At 42.5% G+C, this 23,265-nt stretch overlaps 4 protein-coding genes across 9 annotated transcripts; 2 read left to right on the top strand and 2 right to left on the bottom strand.

Annotated features, from left to right (window-relative positions):
- The first annotated feature begins 393 nt into the window (after positions 1-393).
- On the top strand, positions 394-4,356 carry LOC106749884 (nucleolar complex protein 4 homolog). Its single transcript, XM_014629795.1, has 6 exons — positions 394-714; positions 799-901; positions 1,557-1,970; positions 2,368-2,412; positions 2,489-2,849; positions 2,986-4,356. Exons 1-6 carry the CDS (start codon positions 577-579, stop codon positions 3,488-3,490), a joined length of 1,566 nt encoding a protein of 521 aa, XP_014485281.1. The 5' UTR covers positions 394-576; the 3' UTR covers positions 3,491-4,356.
- Positions 4,357-6,471: 2,115 nt separating this feature from the next.
- On the bottom strand, positions 6,472-11,869 carry LOC106749883. Of its 2 annotated transcripts, XM_014629794.1 has the most exons (9): positions 11,457-11,869; positions 9,714-11,059; positions 9,018-9,241; positions 8,656-8,927; positions 8,378-8,547; positions 8,008-8,168; positions 7,670-7,881; positions 7,019-7,405; positions 6,472-6,768 (listed from the first exon to the last, which is right to left on the bottom strand). In XM_014629794.1, the coding sequence occupies exons 1-9, from the start codon at positions 11,547-11,549 to the stop codon at positions 6,739-6,741; spliced, it is 2,895 nt and encodes a 964-aa protein (XP_014485280.1). In that variant the 5' UTR covers positions 11,550-11,869; the 3' UTR covers positions 6,472-6,738. The 2 variants fall into 2 exon arrangements, with proteins under 2 accessions (XP_014485280.1, XP_014485279.1); XM_014629793.1 differs by having other exon boundaries at positions 8,378-8,927.
- Positions 11,870-13,803: 1,934 nt separating this feature from the next.
- On the bottom strand, positions 13,804-16,589 carry LOC106749877 (casein kinase II subunit beta). Of its 3 annotated transcripts, none has more exons than XM_014629784.1 (5): positions 16,414-16,589; positions 15,704-15,779; positions 14,977-15,079; positions 14,476-14,857; positions 13,804-14,010 (listed from the first exon to the last, which is right to left on the bottom strand). In XM_014629784.1, exons 1-5 carry the CDS (start codon positions 16,491-16,493, stop codon positions 13,902-13,904), a joined length of 750 nt encoding a protein of 249 aa, XP_014485270.1. In that variant the 5' UTR covers positions 16,494-16,589; the 3' UTR covers positions 13,804-13,901. The 3 variants fall into 3 exon arrangements, with proteins under 3 accessions (XP_014485270.1, XP_014485271.1, XP_014485272.1); XM_014629785.1 differs by lacking the exon at positions 16,414-16,589 and adding an exon at positions 16,259-16,401; XM_014629786.1 differs by lacking the exon at positions 16,414-16,589 and adding an exon at positions 15,885-16,237.
- A 1,070-nt stretch (positions 16,590-17,659) lies between these two features.
- LOC106749876 (isocitrate dehydrogenase [NADP] cytoplasmic) lies at positions 17,660-20,718 on the top strand. Of its 3 annotated transcripts, XM_014629783.1 has the most exons (5): positions 17,660-17,810; positions 17,934-17,984; positions 18,108-18,188; positions 18,282-18,407; positions 18,897-20,718. In XM_014629783.1, the coding sequence occupies exons 4-5, from the start codon at positions 18,393-18,395 to the stop codon at positions 20,106-20,108; spliced, it is 1,227 nt and encodes a 408-aa protein (XP_014485269.1). In that variant the 5' UTR covers positions 17,660-17,810; positions 17,934-17,984; positions 18,108-18,188; positions 18,282-18,392; the 3' UTR covers positions 20,109-20,718. The 3 variants fall into 3 exon arrangements, with proteins under 3 accessions (XP_014485269.1, XP_014485267.1, XP_014485266.1); XM_014629781.1 differs by lacking the exon at positions 18,108-18,188 and having other exon boundaries at positions 18,210-18,407; XM_014629780.1 differs by having other exon boundaries at positions 18,108-18,407.
- Positions 20,719-23,265: the final 2,547 nt, after the last annotated feature.

Raw genomic sequence — 23,265 nt, 5'->3', positions numbered from 1 at the left:
TACGTATTTCTATAGCTATACTAATGTAGTTTAAGAAAAAATTTTTTATTTTGTTCCAGATTAATTTTTGCTGCACTTCTACTGCGTGCCGCGGAGCCTCTCCAAAAAAAACCGTTCCGCAGAAACGGCTGTTGGGCAGCCATTTTGTAATATTTTTTAATAAACAAAATTTTTTTTAAAACTTCAAAACATGCTTAACAACATCCTTAAAAAGAATTACCCTTTTACTTTTCCTTCCACTTAAAAAAAAATCGCAAAAAAACGTTAAATTTTCGCTCTCTACTGTGGTGTAACCCCTTAATATCAAACATTTATTCCTAATACATTTCCACGGTGCGCAAGGCCCTGTGTGTCGTCCGCCTAGACCCAACCTAATCCAACTCTAACCTCTATTCCAACCTAACCGAACCTAACTAAACCGACGGGATCGAACATGGCGTCATTTGCAGTAGCTGTTGTGTCGAAGAAGCACAATACTCAGTGAGAGTAGCGATATTCTAGTGGTAGTATAGGATACCTGCCGTTTTCGGCCAAATCGCTGCCATTAACCAAGTCACCGGAGGAGAAGCGCAGACGATGGCGGACGCAACGGACGCACCTGTTATTTCTACGAATCAAAGGGCGGTATCGAGGCTGCTGCGACAGCGGGCTCAAGAATTCCTCGCCTCGAGGAAGCACGCGAACAACTTGGTGGATATAATCGGCCAGTGGGACGTAAGTCGGCTAACCTCGACGCGCCGGTTCGCTCGTTCGCCGTCGTCGAGAGACCGCGAAATGACCGCTTTCCTCCTGTTGCAGGAATTCATCTTCCCGTGCCTGCTCACGATAGAGACGATATTCACGGAAGTGTTGAGGCGCGGTGACATGTATCAAGAATCCACGATAGCTCTCGCCATCTCGGGTGAGTCCAAAACCGGTTATCATCGGTGACTTGATAATATTTGTCAATTTGGGCCCCCGAGTATTCGGATATCAGACATCGATTCCGATACGATTACTTAAATTTGCACTATTTAGATAATCCGTTACAAGTTTAGATCAGAACTGAAATCCAGATCCGAAGCGAAATTACTGGCTTTCTACAAACTGTAACTTGGCTGGCAGATACTTTCGCTTACCAGCGGTTAATTAGGCTCCTGCAATTAACTGGGCTCAGTCGCTACATAGACTAATATGTTTTGTTGTACAAAATACAATTTCAGTTGAAGAATACAAATTGAAGAATAAATATTGAATTATATCATGAACAGACCACATGTCTAAATAATATTTTCTTCGTTCCTTTGTTCACTGTCCGAATCTGGTATCCGGATAGTGTCACATCCAAGGAAATATCGGAGCTCTAACTTTTGCATAACATAGTCTACAATGGACAGTAAGAGTATGTTTACAAGAAGTAAGAATAAAAAATGAACCAATTATAGTCGACTATTCTCTTTACACTCAAATATGGTTGGTCAATTTCTTATACTTCTTACAAATATATTGCTCATTGTAGACTATCCTTGTGAGTTTCACAACTGATAGTTTCCACTAACATGGCACCTGTAAAATAGAACCCAGTCCCGAGTCGCGCTACACCAGCTGGTTGAGAAGTTGCTACGACGAGGTGTGGAAGAAGATACTCATGTCCATAGAGAACTATCGGCCGGCCACGCAACAGCAAGCTCTCACTACGGCGATAAAGCTGATGGCGGAGGAGGGCAAAGCCCCATTGGAGCCGCGCGACAATCTGGGTTATCACTTTCCCCTGCATCGTCTGAAACCCATCCTCATGACGCTGCTCTCACCTGAGAAGGACAATACTAACTTAATATCGAGATTCCAAGAGATCACCGGCTATCCTGACGCTTTGTACTACACATGGAAGTGTCTTCCCTCTCTCACTCCGAAGAGGCAACCACAGGCGACTTATATTAAAAATCTTTTGGAGCTTATACATAAAATACCACTGCCAAAGGAGGGTGAAGGTACAGTGTTTGTTTGAGGTTGACAATTACCAAGCGTTAGCTCTCATCCACTTGTGCCGTCTGTTCTTTTTAACTGAACTAGCTCGCACTTTCTCCGTTCAGAATGAAATGAATAATACAATCAAGCACTGAAGGGAAAAGTATACGTGGTTTTGCACAATTAACACTCTATTAACTTGAATAAAGTTAATTTAAATTTAACTTTTAATTAGTTTGTGTTTGACGTAACTTTTCAACTTAACTGAGTTAATTTTTTAAGCCGTTAACTTTTGATTTAACCAAGTTGAAGGTCAAAATTAACTTACCCACAACCCTGACATTCGATTAGCATGCGTACTTTTTTCGTACATAATATTTATATTTCCTTGGTGGTGCAAGTAATCGATTGATATTTCAGAGTGCAAGATGTCAGACAATAAAGAACTCCTGTGCGGACCGCAAGGTACGTTTCTGCGTGCTTGAATTCTCAACGTAATTAATCTTCGCTTCATAACGCTGCCACGAATCTTTCCAATCAGGCGCCGCGTTTACGTGGGATCAGTCGGCGGTCAGGCGCGCGCTCAACAAAGTCTGGGCCTGCGTCATGCACTGGGAACTGACGTCGCAGCTGCACAAGCAACTGCTGGTGGTCCTGCTGGACCGGATCATGCCGTATTTAGAGAAGCCCGTGCTGCTAACCGACTTCCTGATGGACTCCTTGGACATGGACGGTCCTATCGGTTTGCTCGCGCTGCACGGTGTGTTCGTACTGGTCACCAAGCACAATTTGCAGTACCCGAATATCTTCACCAAGCTGTACTCGATGTTCGAGCCCGAGATCTTCCACACGAAGTACAAGGCCCGGCTCTTCTACCTGGCGGACCTGTTTCTCAGCTCTACGTAAGTACTCCCCAACGGAAGAGTGCTACTGAGAGATTGCGTGGAAAACCAAAACAAAAAAAATGACCATGAAAATCGACGTTACGCAACGGATCGGTAGAAATGAACTGCAATTTCGCGATTTCTTCCTTCGCAGGCACTTGCCGGAGACCTTGGTGGCGGCGTTCGTGAAGCGACTCGCGCGCTTAACGCTGGTCACGCCACCGGAGGATATCCTGGTAATCCTGAAGCTCGTGGCGAACCTGCTGAAGCGGCATCCGGGGCTCAAACGACTGATCGACCACCCGCATGGCGAAGGTGAGATCGTCGGCTCGGACGCTTGCACCGGCGCCGGTGACCCCTTCCTCATGGAGGAGCGCGACCCGTTGCTCAGCAACGCGATGCTCAGCAGCCTCTGGGAGATCCGGGCGTTGCAGTGGCACATCCTGCCGAGCATCGCGAACGCGGCGCGCTTCATTCACGAGCCGTTCCCCTCCGTCGAGTACGACATTGCGTCGGCGTTGGAGCGCACGAGCGGCCACCTGTTCGACCGCGAGCTCAGGAGCAAGGTCAAGGACATCATGCTGACGTTCGAGAGGCCGAACTGCATGGCGCTGCCGAAGGGCGAGAAGCTCTTGCAATATTGGCAGCTCACGCATTGATCCGGATCGCCGGGAGTGCAATAGGACGTCGGACTGCGGGAGCCGCGCTCGTCAAGGAGAAGCTGGGTACGACGTCCGTGACGACGAACGAAGATGCGAAGAGGGGACTCTCTTGAGTTTTTATACGATGGCATATCTACGACGGGGAAAGGTGGCGATACGCGCGTCCGCGTCAGCGTGCGCTCGGCGTTGAGCATTTACGCTTTCTGTCTCTCTCTCTCTCTCTCTCTCGCGGGTATGCGCGTTTCGGCGAGTCTCTCGCGCGCGCACTACTTCGACACGGTCTCGATTCGTGCAACGGAAAGCACCGAGAGTGACTTTCGCGAAGCTCCTCGATCGATCGGTCAATCCCATGTGTGGAGAGTTGATCGTCGCACTACATTAGTCCCGGTCTGCAATAAGTTTTAAGCCTTGAGAAACTGACCGATCACAGTTAATTATCCTCCTCACATTCGACTGTGATTGGTCAATTTCTCAAGGCTTAGAGCTTAAAGTATCTATTGTAGACCAGGACTCAGGGAGTAAAAAAGTTCGAGCGTGAAAAGTCGATGAAGTTTAACTTATTAGTATGTAGGTATAGAAATTGAATACGAAATCCTTTTGTAGGCTATTTACTGTGTGTATATTAACGATAGAAATTGTTTAAGAAATTAAAAGAATACATAGTAGCACACAGTATGGAGTGCTGCGACCCGATTTATCCTTTGGTGTACATTATGGTTTTTCAGGCCTAATCTAATATAAAGATACCGAGATACTTTTGTTTTTAATTAGAGCATCAAGTTTTCCACAGGTCCAACTGAGAACTCCGTTCAAGAAATATTATTTATTCAAATTCTATCGCAATAAAAAGCACTTTATTTCTATTTCTGTTTCTGCATCGTTTTTGTTTCCTTTTTACCACCATGTTTTATCGAATATTTTTTCCTCCGGTTTAATCTATATGGGAGAGCTTTCGAGACTTAGCGCCGTTTGTTTCTATTAAAAATGTCAACTGGATCTCTCGCAATCCCCGAGAAACCACGATATAACACATCGTGGGACGGATCAGGCTGCGACAGCTTCGCATATGTTGATACTTTTTAATCTTTTAAATTTACTTTTACATATTAATACATGATACAAATAGCCTAGAAAGAATTTCACATTCAATTCATTCCTACCCTTCTGATAACGAGTTATATTTTATCGGCTTTTTGCAAGATCAATCTTTCTATCCCGCTTGGTCGGAGTTTGGCGAAAATCGCCCTGAAAACGATGAGAAGCAGAATCCGCTCTTGTTCTTTTCTTTTTATTGATTTTTTTTTTATCTAAGTTACACGCGTAAAGCGACGGTTTGCATACGCCGCAGCACGAATACGCGTAAGTGCGCAACGCCGACATCTTCGAGACATCTCGAACTCTTTCGCTGCAAGTGAAGCTCGGTCGGGAAACTTCGTCGCCGCATCGAATTTACGTAGATGAGATAAAAATATCAGCGGGATCTTTTTTCCCTTCTTCCTTCTTGTTTCTTTCGGACATAACGCACACTTTTGTTCAGTTTACGTTTACATGAGACGCAAGAGGGAAGTGTCGGGAGAAGCAAATGCATCTTCGGGGCTCAGTCATCGATTGCGCAAACGTCGGTCAATCGGTCGGTCGCGATCAACCGGACGACCCTCTCGATGCGAGAGGTGTACACAGATATTTATTTCCCCACGTGTATCGGTGTCTATTTTTACATATTGGTGTGGACAATTAGTAAACAAAGGTAGACAACATCATTGTTATTCATTCTTACGTTTTTTTCTCCCCCACATTCGCATTCTTTTGTAATTTAGGGTATAAACATTTGAAAATGTAACCGTATACATATATATAATCAAATATGTACATATAAATACAAACTAAGAATATTACACTAAACTGTAGTCTCCATCGTGTGTGAATGTTAAGATCGCTCAATCATTTTCTGATCGCAATCATTAATACTTTTGCCATCGTTATTTTTTTTTTTCATTCGACGGCTGCATTTAGGAATGACGATGAGGAAAAACATGCATATGTTCGTTAGCGCTAGTACTTTTTTTTTCTTTCATCAAACTTTACGAAGTTTGAAAATAAGCTGATTGCGTGTGTTATCTGCCCCTACGTGCGTGAGGAAAATTTATTCGTTCGTCAACCTAAAAAAAAAATTTTCGGGCAGATCAGTTGAAGGTTCCGTTCAGTGCGTATTACGCAGCGAAAGAGTCGAGGTCCATCGACTCTTCCACGCGACGAGGCAACATCGATTACGATCGATAGCTCCGAGACGAAAAAATTTAGTCCGAATTACAGAATACGAAATTTGCGGAATATCGTTGAACGATGCAAAACTCTGCCGGTTATATCGTTGCAGCGTTAGTCGTAACGCAAAAAATGTAGCGGTGGATCGTTTGTACGCGCGAATATATGTGAGATAATAAAGCTGAAAAAAAGTTTATTTTAATTTAATAGATAGTCTTGTAAAAATTTTACTTTCTTGATACAATTGTTGTTGAAATACGCACGAACAAACTTTCCGTGTTCGCGACATAGGTAAGCATAACTCACTCACTCATTCTCTCTCTGTTACAATTTTATTTATAAACATTATTCCGATCTTACATTTCTTTACTATTTATCTCTCTTGCTTCCCTTCTCTTTCCACGCGTATCCATATATACACACACATATACATATATTACTTTCATCATCAGCCTCTTTGACACATGTCGTCAAGCGTTTTGTATACTTGCGCCTCGCTGCAAATTATCTCTTGTATGTTGTGAAAAGAATTTAAACTTTTCGATATCGAGTGATTTCGATCACTCGTCGGTGACATCAAGATTGTTCGCGAAAATAAAGAGACGTTCTGACGTGAGTATAACAGCTTTTAATTTAATTTGAAGCACACCAACTGATTCGACGAGCCGTTCAACAGATCGGATTATAAACCCTTTCCAGTGTTGACATGATCAGCTGTTCGGTCGACAGAAAAAACAGGAGCGAACAGAAAGCCTGTTGGAAGTCATTGTGTTGACATCGATCTTATCAGTTTGAGCCACATTGGATGCGAACGGAAAACAATGGCAGATTTTGAATAATTATTTAGAAATGATCATGATCAAAAATATACTAATTATAATTGGCAGAAGCATATATTTAAACGCAATTCTGGCCGAACATATGTGTATATACAAATACTTTTATGTACACCGATAAACGTATAAGTTATTATTTCCATAATATCATGTATGATGCCGCTTTGTGTCCAATACCTGAAAAGAAAAATACAATAAAACGGGTTATTTTCGTTCAATTATGGATCCACTCGGTCATTCAACTTTTGCGTGTGATTCTCGTGCAAGAAATCTCGAGAGTGAGAACCGAAAGCGAAACAAACAATCTCCGTGTTCAATCCTATACCCTGCCTAAGGGAACCACGACAAATCGTTTCGCGTACAAGTCCCTTAAATCCCGCAACATTTGACACGTTCCTCGGGGGGGATCGAAGACGAATCGACCTACCTGAATTAAGTGCCGCCACTCTTCCTCATTCAAAGCATGCCTTATCTTCATAAGGATGCTCGTCGGAACGTCGGTCACCGTCGTTGCGACATTTTGCTTGGCAGGCACGTATTGCACCCCTAATAATTGTGACACCGTGGGTCTCGCTTTCGGATCATGCTGAAGACACTTTCGCATCACGTCGATCAGGATGGGCGGCGCGCGCTCGCAATCCTGAGACTCGTCACCGCTCGAGAATCTCGCGGCCGGAAACAAGATGTTCGGCTTAGGATTGGTTATGGCGTTCACCTTCGCCCACTGGGAGCGTATGTGGTGGAAAGGCGTATGACCATATACTAGACTGTACAAAATGCATCCCAATGACCACACGTCCGATTTGAAGCTTATCTGAAGAAGAAGAAAATAAGAGACTCGTTACTTTTTTTCAGCACTAAATTTATAAATTCTCAATTCACTTTCCAATAATTAATCATTTTATTATCATTTTTAATTTAAATTTAAAAATTAATATGTGTATTATTTTAAATTTAATTAATTTCCTCGAATTTAGTCGCCTATTTTACAACTATCCCTTTGAGTAACGTGCACAGAAACGAAAGTATTTACTTATTAACCGAATAATGAACGTTATAATACGTCACGTCGTCTCACCTTGTATTTAACATTGTGAGTCGGCGAGTCCGCGTTCCCGCCGATGTCCATCAGGGCTTCCGGACTGATATAATTTAACGTTCCAATCGGATTATTCTTTAAGACGGACGTCATGTCTGAATTGATATTGGAAGCAATCCCGAAATCTATTAGTTTGAGTCTACCTCGCACCAATAAGAAATTCGCCGGTTTCAAGTCCGAATGTATGACTCCTATATAAAAGAGACAAAGAACATATATATATATATCTTATATATCTGTTGAAGAACAGTGCACGTTTGTCGAATATAAACAATAAAATATAAAATATATGAAATAAAGAAACATGTTATGCTCACCATTATCATGTATGTGTTTTACAGCGATGAGCATTTCGGTCCAGTAATATAGAATCATCATGAGAGTAATCTGCTTCTCCTGGGACATGGATTTCAAGAGACGACTGAGGTCGGTATCGCCCATCTCCATCACCACGTAAACCATGGATTCCTTGATGTGACTGAAGTAATGAAATTCAAGTCAACAAACCCGTCATAAGCGAGCAATTGACATGTTGATTGTCGCATCGATATTCGTTGATATCCGACTATATAAGAGCTCGAGACTTAAGGCGGTCTTAAATATAAGATTAAATCCAACTATGAACATCGGTCCTGGATGTTACATTACAACTCAATTTGCCGTAACTCGACATTATCGTGTACTCACTAGTCGAACATTCTGACGATGCAGGGTGCTTGTAACTTATGCAGCAAGGAGATCTCGTCCAAGCAGCCCTGAGCAGACTCCTTGTCCATCTTATTCAAGTCGACGCACTTGATAGCGCGCAACTCGCCGCAAGACAGATCCTGCACCCGCAACACCTCGCCGCTCATTCCCTGGCCCAGAGAACCCAGGATCAAGTACTCCTTGTCCTTCACGAATATTGTTTTACGCAGTCGTGACTGCGGGATGCTAGACGGCACGGAGAACTGCACGTTCCCTACCTCGCCCGTGTCGATGATCTGTCGCGGCTCCTCGCGTTGCCTCGGCCGATCCTGCGGGTCTTTGCACTTTGTGATCGGGACGACGTTGTCCTCCTTGATGTTGTCGCACCTTCGCGCAGGTTCCTGCGCCATCTTTAGGCCCATGCCGGAGCCGATGATCACCTGCTTGCTATTCTCTTGCGCGATTTTTCTGTTGCTCCCTAACAGAGCGTCCGGCAGATTCGGCTGTTTGTTCTCCTTCGTCTCCTCGACAAGGCTGATCGGCTTCAAACCTGGATCGCGATGACAATTCAGGTACACAATGACGGTTCAGCCGAATGCGATCGTATGTAATAATTTGCACTATCTGAAACATCGCTTACCTTTCTCGCGATTCGCTTCGGTTTGCATCAATTTCACTTCCGACAGTCCGATCGTCTTACGGCTTCTGTCATCTTGCTGCGGCTCGGATGGAACGCCCTTAGCCTCGGGGAGTTTTTGCAGTACGAGCGGCTTTGTTTCCAGAGGATACGCCGGAGGATCGCCGTGCGCCAATTTGGCGTCCGCCAAAGGTCGTCTCGAATTTTTCGCGTCCAGGCCGAAACACCTGTGACAAAATCAAATCATTCAGCTTCGATCGGATTACAAAATATAATTAGTTAACACGGCGATTGCCGGGCTGACTTTTATCCTTATTTAGCGTATAAATTTAATCTACAATTAAGAAGTTGATTATGCAGAAAAGTGTATATATACGTGTACATGGCTTTGCATGATTGATTTTTAAAAATTTAATAACTTAATATTAACTTTTCGTTAATTTTCGTCTAGGTAACTTACAACTTAGCTAAGTTAATTTTATTAAGAGCTATTAACCTTGAACTTGATTGAAAATAAAAATTAACTTACTCAATCCTGTTTATAAGTAACTCAATACGTTGTATAAGTTATATATTCAATGTGTTAAGCTTCCTGAATATATTATTTAGAAACGATGAAATATATAGTAACTGATAATCTCATCGAGATGCCGACGAATTTCGAAGGAAAAGCGACGAGAACTACTTTTATAAACACACCTGGACGGTTCTCCTCTCCCTATAACTGACGCGTAAACCGCGCTTCTAGAGGTTTGCACACGGTCCTTCGCAATATGGCTCTTCCCGTCGATAGGCGTTTGTCTCATGTTGTGACACCAGCTGGACATTATCGTCGATGGAGTCTGGAGGTGGCTCGGCGGATCGCTGGCCAATTTGTTCTGCGGTGTGCAAAACAGCTGCTTGTGCGACGTGCACGGATTCGGATGCACGGAGCTGACGTGCAAGTGCTTCATCGGGGTCTCCGCTACCGAGCGATTCACGGAGGTTTTGCTCATATCGCCCAACGACGGCGTGCTGAAGCCTTTGTTTTCCGCATATTTCTCGTTCCCTTCGTACTTCGCAACGTTGTTGTATTGCGAGCTGTACCTCGCGATGGGATGAATCGGATTCCCGGACGTTGCGCTCTGCGACGCATTAACGGGCTCCGGCTCGGCATTCGAGATCCTGCGATGATACTCCTCTTCACGATCTTTACTGGTTTGCTCGATGTTGGCCAAGCCTTGTGCACCTTTACGTCGCTTGTCTTCCTTGCTGAGGTTCAATAAGAAGCTGTCGTTGCCGGTCCCTAACAGTCTCTTGTTTTCCGCCAACACGTTGTACACATGATCCTCTTTCTTTCTGTTTAGGACATCCGGCATGTGAGAGTTTTCGTGATGCGACTGATGACTACTGCTTGTCGACAATAGACTTTTGTTCACGTTACACTTCGCGTTATATTCCCCTCTGTAGAGGGAAAACGTCGCAAGTGGCAAGGTCGTGGCTGTGCTTGTCGAACATTCGTGAACAGTATCAGCAGCTTGGTGGCTCCTTGGAAGCTCCTCACCGTCGTTACAATCTTGCGACTTCTCGTTCTTACATCTGTGAGCCTCCAACTTATTTACTTTTTCAACCGGCGGATAATTTTCGATATTCACATCGCTAATTTTGTTCTCTTCTTTGTCGCTCGTTGTACAGCTTGGTTTATTTAGAACGGAGGAATTATCAAATGTAACTTTGCTCCCTTCCAGTGATACATGCATGGAAAATTTGCTCTTGTCTTGTATATCAATTATGGAGGAGTTACCGTCTTCTTTAGATGGAGACAATTGTTGTGCGTCTTCGATGGTTTTATCTTGTAGCAAAAGCTGCGGCTCATCGTCTGACTCATCTTCAGACTCTTGAAGCTTCCTCTCACTTTCATCATCGTCGTCATCATCGCTCTCACAAAAATGCAGGAGTGCCTTGAGACGTATCGGCTGAAATTTCGGCCGCGTAACACTCTGCTGGCCAGAAATGGATTCGTTGATTATAGATCTCGCAGTAGTAGAATCCGACATTATGTCCTTCTGTTCAATATAAATTCGCAAGAATTAGCATAGTACTTCCCAATTGTCCATTTACTATTTAAAGAAATGATTGTGTCAAACAATTCACATATAAATGGAGCACATACAACACTCCAAATATTTAGATCAAAGTCTGAATTGAAATCTTATTCAGACAGACTTGTATACAAAGAATACATTAGAGTACATTGAAAAGTGGCATAGATATAAAACCTGATGTTCAACACGAGAATATCAACCAAGAAATTTGTGTTTATCATCCAAGAAACTTTGAGCACATAGAATATATGATTTTCCATACAGATCATTTGGTTATTAGCTGTCTCTCTTTCTCTCTACCTCACTCTTTCCGCACGAATTCTCGATCGATCGAGGATTTTCGAAGGTAAATATTCACCTGCAGAGGGGTTTTATCGCAATAGAAATCCATCGTTACGGGCTGCTTGAGTCCTGCCGTTTCTCGATCATACGATAAACCATGAAACGGCATTTAAGGATTTGCTTTTACCACCGGCAACACCAGGCAACGAAACATCCTTGATCGCATCTGTCAAACTAAGCGGTCAGCGTCAATCCTCGTGCCGTCCAAGGAATATCATTGAGCATTGTGCCGTGCACGTGTACCGCGAGCCCGTCCACGAATCGTGTAAATATATTCGTAATATATATATATTTGTTCCTTTATTTCTTTGTATTCTACGACACGCTCCGACACACATTCGATCATCGGCACTCTTTGTGTCTGCTTCCTGTGCCGTGTGCACTTTTTATCTCGAACTGCGCTCACGGGCCTACCGGTTTCTCGCGTCGCGTCATGTCGTTTGAATTCGTAAGCGCGTTGCTCATTGGTCGGAAATTGGGAACAGTTTGCCACAACTTGCCGCGGAGGTGCGTGCAGTAACAAAACAAATTTCTGCTGACATCGCAGCGGGATATTTAAATATAGAATTCTATCACGAAGAAAACAGATCGTATTTTTATGCGAATTTGAACGGTTCATATTTTCTCTTGAACAAGATTTGATGTTCCAACAATCGGTTAATTGTGTAAATTGTTGGCGTGATTGGAAACATATGTAAAGTTAAAAGATACATGACATCATCAAACATGTTTCGTCCGCAAAAGTATAAAAATATTTATACTTCAAGTATATATATATTCTCCGATATCAATAATCGACAATATCAGTGCGGGTAATATTAAACTTCATTGGCTCTATACATAGTGAGGTAATAACTATTATCATCTTGAATATTCTACTTTTTATCCTGATACTTTTTAGTCACAAGATATGAAATATAAAATATTCGCTTTTCAATAATATCACCTTAATACTTTTGTATATAATACGAGAGAAATCGGTTATTGATCTCTTTTTCTCATAGTTTCGAAGGTATTCAAGGTGATAATAGTCATCGCCTCATTCAATTTTTATCCCACAAAGAATTAATATACATAAAACAGACGCGCACATATAAACAGAGCAAGGAGTTATTAATTTATCAATTATTAAATGCATTTATTGAACTTATATATATATTCAAATATGTAAACTAATTAAATTATTAAATTACATATTTATATAAGTTCATCTTAAACAGGTTTCAGTTGTTGGTATTGAGAATGACGCACCTAGACGTACTAGGATGTAATATTTTTTCTTAATATCGATCCACCGATTTAGAGACACCAAATCTATTTGATCGGACAATTCGGTATCGCAGAAACGGCTGCATAGAGTGTACAAAGAAACGAGAAAATATTGTTAAAACCTTCGTTCCATTTGCAAGGGAACTGTACGCGAAATTTCCGTTACGTGATTCTCCAATACCACAGACCTTAAATATCTCGAAAACCACGGTAGAAACCAGGATTCTTCTCCTTCCTTTTTCTGTACCACTGGGAAATGTTCATTTCTGAAGTTACACCGTGTCCTTAAGATCAGATAGTTTTTCGTACAAGTAAATTACATACGCACTGTCTACAATTGTATATTAACAAATCGCTTCTGCCACAAGTCCACGCGCGCGAGAATTATTCGATGATTAAATTAAGTTACATTTCTTAACAGTTATTCACCTCTGTACATATCATTTCTCGTCTTCAGAAAAGAATCAGTGTGAAACTACCGGCGCTACTAGCTCCACGATTTGTCCACAATATTCACTTCTGCACATATAGGAACTACTTGGCAGCGATTAACGGTGACGCGAGCGACTCGTATAAAACAGCTGCGTGTCCTATTTATAATCGTCTTCTTTTCCTCACTTATAATCTAGCAATTATCCTAAGCGTGTTTTTTTCTCATATATCTTCCTTTCTCCTTTATTTCATGATGAATGAAGTGCGAAGTCTCGATACAAACATATTGGATCTCAAACGAGACAACAAAGATTCTTGCTGCAATTTGAATTAACGCGACAATGATTCGTTTCCTTTCCCTTTTCTCTCTATCTTTCTCTATCTTTTAATATTTCTTACGATTGGAAAGTTAGAAGTCGTAAATTCAAAACGGCAAGATCACGAACGAATGGAGAGAGAGAGAGAGAGAGAGAGAGCCATGATGACAGAATGGCGTATCCTTGCCACGCGAAAGTGCGTTAAAGGACGAGGAGCGAAAGAGCGAGAGCGAGCGAGCGAGCGAGCGAGAGAGAGAGAGAGAGAGAGAGAGAGAGAGAGAGAGAGAGAGAGAGAGAGAGAGAGACAAAGAGAGAAAGAGAGAGAGAGAAGGAGAGAAACAGAGATATAAAAAATAATATTTTATTTTTAGTCTTAAGGACGAAATTAGGAATTGTATCGTGAGTGAATAAAAGGAAGTATTCTAAGCTACGCCGAAGTGTCCTTAACGTTTCCCATTATTGTAGTTGAGAGCTCGTAAAGGTGCTTTGAATGTAGACGCAGACTGTTGCTGGATCTGATATGCTAGAGGGTGAATTTTAAAACCATATAATCTGAAAAGTAAAATTCGTCCTTTAATTTGATTTTCATAATTTATACATGCGCAAAAATAATTTAAAACATTCAAGTTTTATAGTTACGTTAGATATATCTTCGTGTCTTATATTCAAAACTAAACGCAGTCGTTTGACATATTTCCTGTGTTTATACTCTGATGGATCTTTCGTTAGATGAATAATTACTTAAAATTCAGTATTGTCCAATAGTGCATTGAGGTATTTAAATGCAGTGAATTGTGAATCACGAAACTTATTCACCTTTAATTCTAAGTAACTCCTATAATTCTCCAGAATCTCTCAACACAAGTCGTCAAGTAAAAGTACCGTGGAATTTAGCATCATTTTCCTGAACATTAAATTTTGTAATTTCTGCGTTTCATCCCCTATCGTCTTCTTATGGTTTTTTTATTTTGTTGTCTCTTACGTTCGAAAGATTGATGGATAACATTCAATACTCGCCTGGGTATAAATTGATTTTGCGCACGTTTCGGTCTGTACTCGGGATGAACCATGAACAACATGTGTGGAAATCCCGTCCCGAAGTATGCTCCGTCAGTATGATGATGTCTTGAGCTCTTCGGTGTATAAACATCCATGCATTTGGGACAGTAACTCTTGACCATCGCCTCACCAGGGACATCGCTAAGGCCCAGCGGTAACATCGGCTGGGACTCACAGTAGACACGCGGGCAATGGCCAAAATCACCCGCTTGATACTTCTCGATCATCTGAGCTATGCCACGATTGGTAAGTATGTAGCGCGCGTGAATAAGACCATACAGCATCTCCGCGGCTTGCTCAATCAAGTCAGACTGATTTGGGTTGTCATCCAAGTCATCATCTGACAAACAAGAGTGAAAAGTTAATTTAATTGGTCTCGCACATTAATACTTTGAACGATTTTGAAAGTAACGTTATTTAATGATAATTAACATTTTGTTGCGACTGGAAACTACTTACCTGGTTCAAGATCGAGGATCATATCTAATGCTTGACGATAATGTGGTACTTGCTCATTCAAGCCTGTTAGATTGAATTTGTCTTGAATATAGTCCTCATCCACCTGAATACACGACGGATCAAATAAATGAATCAATGAATCCATATTTATATATTCATAACAAAATTGTAAATATTCGTAAGATATGTAATGTAGACGTGTATAATTATTGTGATCACACATTGCAAGATAGGAATCAAGTTAAGAGTAATATAAAACTCTATAAATGATTATAATAAGAATCTCCACAGATTCCGATGATACTTATTCGACTTCCCTCACTGCATAAGAGATTTGTTAAATTAAGGATGCTTTTACTGGACTCTGGTTAACATAAACAATGATTAACTCGGCGGAATTAACTAATCGAATTGACCCAGCTAATTGGTCAATGTGATTGGCCAATTACATCGAGTTAATCGTTGGTTGCATTTCCCAGAAGCTGGTGAAAAAGACCCTAAGATTGGGTCAGTACCGCACAAAGAACAGCGAATGGTTGAAAGTGACGTTTCTCGAGGTTAGGAGACAACACGTATCCTTATCGAAATCCGAGGTGTGGCATCTATTCTAAACAATCGTTATCCCAGCGTCCCGATGCTGACGTGTTCGGCCGAGCGTTCGGATATATGCGGGTATACACGAGTGCTCGGGACCGCTAGTGACGACGCTGTTATACGCTGAACTCACTTCGCAAAAGAATTCGTTCCCCCGTAGACCGCAGAACCACGAGATCCAAGACACCTCCTCGGAGCTGCTCATCTTTCTGCGGCAGAAGAAACCACGAAGGGGATCCTGTTAGTACTGTGCCCACGGTAAGCGGCGCGGAGTCAAGTGTCGACGGGGGCGAGAGGGTAGAAATGCAACGCACCGTGGTGGGACTGTGCACACTCGAGTTCCTCGCGAGGAGCTTTCTCTCTCTCTCGCTCGTGTACAGGGAAACACAACACGTAACGCGGCGCACGAGGGAGACGCGCCGTCGAGCGCTTACACGGTCGAATGGAGCGAGCGAGCGGACGGACGAGCGGTGGTTGGTTAGTCGGAGCGGCGCGAATTCCAGAGCAAGAGCTGTGATCGCACGACGCGATGCACGAGGGAGGGCAGAGGAGAGGGGGAGGCGCGCGCGAGAAGGGGTAGGAGCAACGGTCGCCGGGAGGTGAGCGCGGGGATGTGCTCGGATGAAGCTCGTTTTACTAGGCAAGATGCCCGACAAGTTACGGCCCGTTCCGGCGCGTTCACACCTACGTTTCCGTGGTCATCGCTGCTTCGTCAGCTGTTTTGCGAGCACGACGTAAGGTCCGACGCGGCCAGGAAGCGCATCGCTCGTGCGAATTGCCGACGCGGGGCCCGGCGGCTCGATGAAAAACCCAAAAATAAACAGCACCTCGCGCGCGGCTTACCTTTTCGTGCTTTGATTAGCCACGCTTGCTGTAATCCTGCGGTCACAGAGGGCGTAGTGGAGGACCGCGGTTTGACTCATTACCAAGGAACGCCTGGTGCCAGCGAAAATTCAAACGAAATATGGCGGCGACGGTTGACCACGTCACCGGCAGAGTCCGTTGCTGTTGCCGCACGGCGGAAAGCTGCCTCGTGCGAAACTCGCGCGAGAAATGCGCCGGGATTCCTGTGACATTCGCTTGCGTGAGTGCCTTGTCTTTTCGCGTCTCCTTCTCTCTGTCTCTCTTCCTCTCTCTCCTGGTTCACCGATCACGGGTTCCTCTGGTCTCCCCGAAGGTCGGTCGTCGTTCGTCGAATTCACTCGGTTACGGCTTTTGGTTGTGTACACGCGGCTTCACCACGAGGTTACGATTCAGTGAACAGTCGAAAGTGACTATCTTCGCGCGCGCGCGATTTAAAGCGCAGGATTTCCGTTCTGCGATAGCACGGATATGCGTGTATGTGTGTATGTATATAGTCGTATACTCACGGAGAGTTTAAGCCAATTACGAGCGAGGAATAAGAAAATCGTCGCGTAATCAGATGTGCAATCGATCGTTTTTGTTCGTGCCTGTACTACGTACAGCCGTTGGTTTTGGGTCCGTTGTTCTCACCTGTGATCGTATCTCAAGACGTAATGAAAATTACGAAATCTGAGTATATTCATTAGGTGCGGATCGATGAAGTTATAAATATTCTAGTAGGTTCGCTCACTTTGGTGATTCTCACCGCATTTTGAGATAGACAGTCGAGGCCTCAGCTGGTCGATATATATTTAATTAACAATTAGCACGCGAATTAAGTAAGATTAGTTCTTCACAAGAAATGAATCGGGGAAAGTTTTCTCGTAAAGCATATATATATATATATATAAATAAATCTATCGCCTATTGAAGTTGTCCTTGAACCTTGAAAAAACGAGAAAAACTGACATCACATAATCGTGTTTTGTTATTAAACGCGAGAACGAAATGTAAAATGGTGATATAACGACGTGAAAATGTTATATGATTTCAATTCGATACATTTTAACAAGATTCGAATCCTATCTCGAGAACTAACGAATTGTAACTTTCACATTTGTGTGTACAATTGCGTTTATAGTTTATTTACGTCTTTGTTTGCAATCATAAAAATTACACTGAGCTGATAACACAGGAGTTAAATGTCCGAACATCCGTCTTTTTCAGGTCATTCAGTATCGCGATCAGTCTTGGCACGATTGATTTTCCCGCTTCTTCGACCGTCCAGATTTCAACAATCTCATATTACGTCGACAAAATCGTACAATTCCCAAGTCAATATCATTCAAGATAACAGCAGTTACGCAAGTCACAACTTCCACTTTAATTCATCCTAGGTTAAGTAATCTAACATATTGGCATGTATGTGACATCTATATATGCGTATGTGTGAATGAAAACTATGTACAAATGTACATATATTTCTTGAGTAATACAATTGTTAATATAATTATGAGCAGATAAACTAACACGTATGAAGTAAAAGGATTATTGAAGATTTTAAAAGAACGGTGGGTAAAAGAATATACCAGATATGTTCCTTTTAGCTGCACTTCCTGCACCTCCTATATCTTCGATTCTCTTTTTTTTTTATATTTATCCTACCGTCCTAATATATACTTATTTCCTTTTAGATGCGGCAAGAATAACTTAGTTGTAACTTAGTGTAGCTAAACAAACTGTTATTGAGTCGTGACAGAACTTATTATACAGAGGTGGGTGACTATATATTTAAGGCTGCCATGTTCTCGCCCCACCGCGTGTTACGACCGTGCATACAGTTGATAAGGAACGCGCGCTCGTTACAGTCGACAAGTAACGGTGTCACGTCATCACGATCGTCGCTTGCCCAGGACTTCTATCGTCGGCATCCATTGGCGGAATCACTTACAAAGACTCTCAGCGCATCGTTTGCGACAATGGCAAAAATAAAGGTGGGTTGTCTATTGAAAAGTGACATGTCATTCAAGGATCGATACGGTGTCACGGCGAAGTTAATTTTCACGTCTCTATCGACACGGGAGAGTGGACGCTTACGTATCGTAGAGATCACTTCCGTGTATCGTCGTAGCGTTAAAACCTGACCTCGATTTAAAAAAAAATTGCTTTTAATTGAAATTTTCATTAAATAGCACGTCACACGTTAGATAAACAATGATAGGGTTACATTGCAATGTTTCCAGCACGGAAAATCTATAAATATTTGTTTAATTCTTTCGAGTACAGAGAACATATATTTGTGCCATGAATATAGTTTTCAGATTTTTCACTTTCATGTTTATCGTTACAATTTGAATTGAAAGAAGCCTCATCTGGGAAGAATTAAATCTTGAACAGTAGAAGCCAGGTCCGAAAAAGTCCGGTAAAAATTGTCCTCCAAGATGCGAGAATTCTTTAATCGTTCTTATGGAACTCCCCCGCAGGTAGGACCAGTCGTTGACATTCTCGGCGATGAAATGACTCGCATTATATGGGACTCGATCAAGGAGAAGTTGATTTTGCCTTACCTGGACATAGAACTGCACACCTATGACTTAGGTATTGAGAATCGCGACGCCACAGACGACAAAGTGACGGTGGAGTGCGCGGAGGCGATCAAGCGTTACAATGTCGGTATCAAGTGTGCCACCATCACGCCTGATGAGAAACGCGTGGAGGAGTTCAAGCTGAAGCAGATGTGGAAAAGTCCGAACGGCACCATCCGTAACATACTGGGTGGCACGGTGTTCCGCGAGGCGATTATCTGCAAGAACATACCGCGTCTGGTGACCGGTTGGAACGAGCCAATCATCATCGGCAGACACGCGCATGCCGATCAATACAAAGCTACGGACTTCGTCGTGCCGGGTCCGGGCAAGCTAGAGATCACATGGACCGGCGTGTCCGGCGAGAAGATTCAGTATACGGTTTACGAATTCAAGGGTGCAGGTATCGCCCAAGCCCAGTACAACACTGACGAGAGCATCCGCGCGTTCGCTCACAGCTCGTTCAAGTACGCGCTCTCGCGCAACTATCCGCTTTACTTATCGACGAAGAACACGATTCTGAAGAAGTACGACGGCAGATTCAAGGACATCTTCCAGGAGATCTATGACAAGGAGTACAAGTCGCAGTTCGAGGAGCGCAAAGTATGGTACGAGCATCGACTGATCGACGACATGGTGGCGTACGCGATGAAGTCGAATGGCGGCTTCGTGTGGTCATGCAAGAACTACGACGGTGACGTGCAGTCGGATTCGGTGGCGCAGGGCTACGGCTCGCTCGGCCTCATGACTTCGGTGCTGATATGCCCGGATGGCCGCACGGTGGAGGCCGAAGCCGCCCATGGCACCGTCACCAGGCATTACCGTCAGTATCAGCTGGGTAAGGAGACGTCCACAAATCCGATCGCCTCGATCTTTGCTTGGACGCAAGGATTGCTGCATCGTGCCAAGCTCGACGACAACACCAGCCTGAAGCATTTCGCCGAGACGCTGGAGAAAGTTTGCATAGATACCATCGAGTCCGGCTTCATGACCAAGGATCTTGCTATATGCATCAAAGGTATGGACAATGTTACCAGATCCGACTACCTGGAGACGTTCGAGTTTATGAACAAACTCGCCGACAATCTGAAGAAGCGCCTCGACATCTGACTTGCCGGCGAGGAGCAACACGCGAACTTGCCAGCCAAATATTAGGTCGCGTTACGAACAAATCGAAAATGAGATAATGCGAATGGGTGGGGGGCTTGCGGGTATAAAGCGGAAATATCTCGGTGAATGTTACAATAATCCGGATAATTTGTTGCAATTATGTAAATACGTAAAAAATTTTGCTTGCTTTTGCGCCACGTTATCGTTGCGTCACGTTCGAGCTTATATTCGAGATTTCGGCTGATGTTTCAAACCGATTATCACGTCTTACTCCGTGTGACGACCGTGTAATCGATATCAACTGCATAAACACGCGAGATTGTGAAATACGAGGAGCAAATCGGCCGATCCTTACTCAGCGAAATGGTTAATGATGCAAATGAATCTCATTCATTGTCTCGTAATTTTCATACCGGACATTGGGTATTGTGCTGCAGTTCGGGTCGATTCATTGTCGATTCGGGCTTTCGGCCATGCAGCTCGAATGTAAGTCGAACGTAAGTCGATCGCTCTTTTTGTAGATTATTTTCTATACCTATAAGGTTTATGTATGCCTCGGTCACCGCATATAAATCAACAAAATAATATATATATATATATATATATATATATATATATATATATTGGATGAATAAATTTGATAACGTTTTATTATGAAATAAAGGATTGTACGATATTATACATTTTTCAGTAAATTTTTTTTACTCACGAGACATTTTCGCGTTAATGCAGATAATTAGAATTTCTATTATATTATAAAGACGGTAATACTGTGAAATGAAATGCCTTACATGTGAGTTAGCCTGAACCGTGTCCTATTATTTACCGTCTCAATATTGAATTTTATTATTTCTGTTCTCTCTTTGGTAATCACGAACGTTAAAATGTCGACGCTAGCAGTAAGTAACAACATGTGGCCTTAATATCACATTTTTTCGTATCTGACAAATAACCGCTCCCATTCGTATGACGCTATTAGTATCAAGCACGTAATCAAACATTTTGTTTGTCTGATAATTCTCGCGATTACTTAGTTCCACGCACGCAGTTATCGCTGTAAGCGAAGAACATTTACAGAATATTGCATACATCGAGATAGAAGTTTCCAGTCGAAGTTTCGCCATTTTAATGACGCAAGCAACGATTTTTATATCGTCGTCGTCACTTCAAGATAAAACATGAAGAGAATATTTCAATATTTGAAAAAATGTAGTTTGTAACGATAATTAAAACTCGAACTGCATTTTTTAAATTTAATATATACGTATGTATATTTGAATGGAGGAAAAAGTTGGTCTCACAACAGCACGAGTTCAGTCTTCAACGGAAATATTCACATCGTAAAAAAAACGGTTTGCATTGATTAACGTAATGACATTCGTGAACTCGTCGACCTTCTCTCAAACATCCTTTTAAATTATTCATGTGTTATACATTTTTTCTCCGGCCCTAATGTGTGTTACGATTCGATCTTATGCAATACATGTATTCAAGTATACGTAACACATTGACCAGATATGTACACCGAGCACACATCTACCCGTAACATCAAACGATAAATTAACATGTAACGTCCTTCGATATTGTCAGCGAGCTGCTTTATCGACACCGATGTATACTACTCGTTTGTTTGTTTTTATCTACAAAGCATAACGCGAGATCTATTAGTTTTATCCGTACTTTGTCTTATTGATTTCCCGGCGTTTAAAGTGAAATATGTACTTGAAATTTAAGTGAAAATGGCAGAAAAGAATGGCGTTATATGAGAAAGTATAAATAAGGTAACCAGAGAGAAGAAGTCTGCGTTCCAACAATAACCATCTGTTACTTTCGATCGCTAATACGCCAAAAAATTATCTTTTCGTCGCCTCACACGTTGCGTTGTGCAGTATCGAGATTTATTTTGCGAACGCAGAAAAAGTATTCGTTCGAGTCACATGAGACGCTCGGATTTAGTTAATAAAACACGAACTTCTTAACGTCGATGCATTCTAACCTATACAGGCTAACGTTCGCCAACTTATTTTCATTGATTCACGCTTCGACCGGGTCTTCCTCGAAGATAAAGATAAAGAGAGACCGAGAGGAGACATGAAGCGCCAATTAACAACCCGAGGCGAGACCGCCTTCACGCTTATCACCTGGAGGAAAATTATGCCGCGGCCATTTTGCTGTAATCTACTACGTCCACGAGATTATTGGCGGTTGATTTAGCGACCGTGATTTATTAGTGGAAACGCCGCGTATATGCCTGTGTGTACGTGTGTCGCACGCGCGTTTCCAACACAGCTATCGCTCAACACTACGAATCTTTTTTGCGCGGTTATCTCCGGTTTCTTTCGAGCCTTCTTCTTGATGGCAGTATGCGCGCGCGACGCGTGCATGCTTCTCAGTAGGTAAAAAGTGCGGAAATTGTGCAGGCATTGCGCAACTATCCTACTATTTTACACATCAAAGCTGTTATTGGTGGTCATTGCGCGCGATACTGCGTCCGTAAAGGTCGCTTATCGCTCGACGACCGCCGCTCGTGGCAGGAAAGAAAGGAGAAATAATTTCAGCTCGTTGTGAAATGGTCCACGATATATCCCCTGCTTTCCTCCCATTCTCCTCCATTGCCCACGCGATTTCCATGTAACTTACTTCCTTCGTGTGTTTGAAACTGCGCCGTAATCATTGCGCATCATTCGACGCTTCGTTCTGCGGAAAATAGCGGAGAAAAAATCCGGGCGAAATTTGCAAAAAGTGTCAAATTTCTATAAGAGCGCTCCACTTTTTATTATTTGTCTTAGACATCTAGTCTCTGTAGTTTAGTTCGTAAGTTAATGGGCTAATCAAGAATATAAGTAACTTATCATACATTGTTGTGTCCCTCATATAGATATATGATCAAAATTTGCGTTATGATAAACGTTAATGTACTAACTTTGCGTTTTCACAAGTTTATATTTGCTCGTGACCTTCTACGATTGTTCTTACACGGCAAAAGAAGTGCTGGATTCTAATGGATCAAGTTGATAATTTGGAAATTATTTTGCTTAGACCAAGTAAGTGTTACTTGATCCAAATACAAATATTTGCTAGAGTATTTGAGTGATTATTTACTTGAATCTCGAGTATTTTTTTCTTTCCGTGTATAAATTAAAATTCTGCTATTATA

This window comes from Dinoponera quadriceps, unplaced genomic scaffold, assembly GCF_001313825.1.
Source record: "Dinoponera quadriceps isolate SergipeBrazil2010 unplaced genomic scaffold, ASM131382v1 scaffold3290, whole genome shotgun sequence".
In the NCBI taxonomy this organism is placed as follows: domain Eukaryota; kingdom Metazoa; phylum Arthropoda; class Insecta; order Hymenoptera; family Formicidae; genus Dinoponera; species Dinoponera quadriceps.
The sequence above is the reverse complement of the archived record's forward strand: the minus strand, read 5'-3'. Positions and strand labels throughout refer to the sequence as shown.

Bases quoted from the DNA above. Each gene is read 5' to 3' on its own strand.
- LOC106749883 (XM_014629793.1), bottom strand. From the start codon at position 11,549: ATGCCGTTTCATGGTTTATCGTATGATCGAGAAACGGCAGGACTCAAG. The intron at 8,169-8,377 runs GTGAGTACACGA...TCATTACTTCAG, and splicing joins ATCGTCAGAATGTTCGACTA to TCACATCAAGGAATCCATGG. The intron at 6,769-7,018 runs GTAGGTCGATTC...TTTTCTTTTCAG, and splicing joins AGTGGCGGCACTTAATTCAG to GTATTGGACACAAAGCGGCA.
- LOC106749884 (XM_014629795.1), top strand. From the start codon at position 577: ATGGCGGACGCAACGGACGCACCTGTTATTTCTACGAATCAAAGGGCG. The intron at 715-798 runs GTAAGTCGGCTA...CTCCTGTTGCAG, and splicing joins ATATAATCGGCCAGTGGGAC to GAATTCATCTTCCCGTGCCT. The intron at 2,850-2,985 runs GTAAGTACTCCC...CTTCCTTCGCAG, and splicing joins GACCTGTTTCTCAGCTCTAC to GCACTTGCCGGAGACCTTGG.
- LOC106749877 (XM_014629784.1), bottom strand. From the start codon at position 16,493: ATGAGTCAAACCGCGGTCCTCCACTACGCCCTCTGTGACCGCAGGATT. The intron at 15,080-15,703 runs GTGAGTTCAGCG...TCGTGTATTCAG, and splicing joins GGAACGAATTCTTTTGCGAA to GTGGATGAGGACTATATTCA. The intron at 14,858-14,976 runs GTAAGTAGTTTC...CTTGTTTGTCAG, and splicing joins GATCCTCGATCTTGAACCAG to ATGATGACTTGGATGACAAC.
- LOC106749876 (XM_014629781.1), top strand. From the start codon at position 18,216: ATGTTCTCGCCCCACCGCGTGTTACGACCGTGCATACAGTTGATAAGG. The intron at 18,408-18,896 runs GTGGGTTGTCTA...ACTCCCCCGCAG, and splicing joins CGACAATGGCAAAAATAAAG to GTAGGACCAGTCGTTGACAT.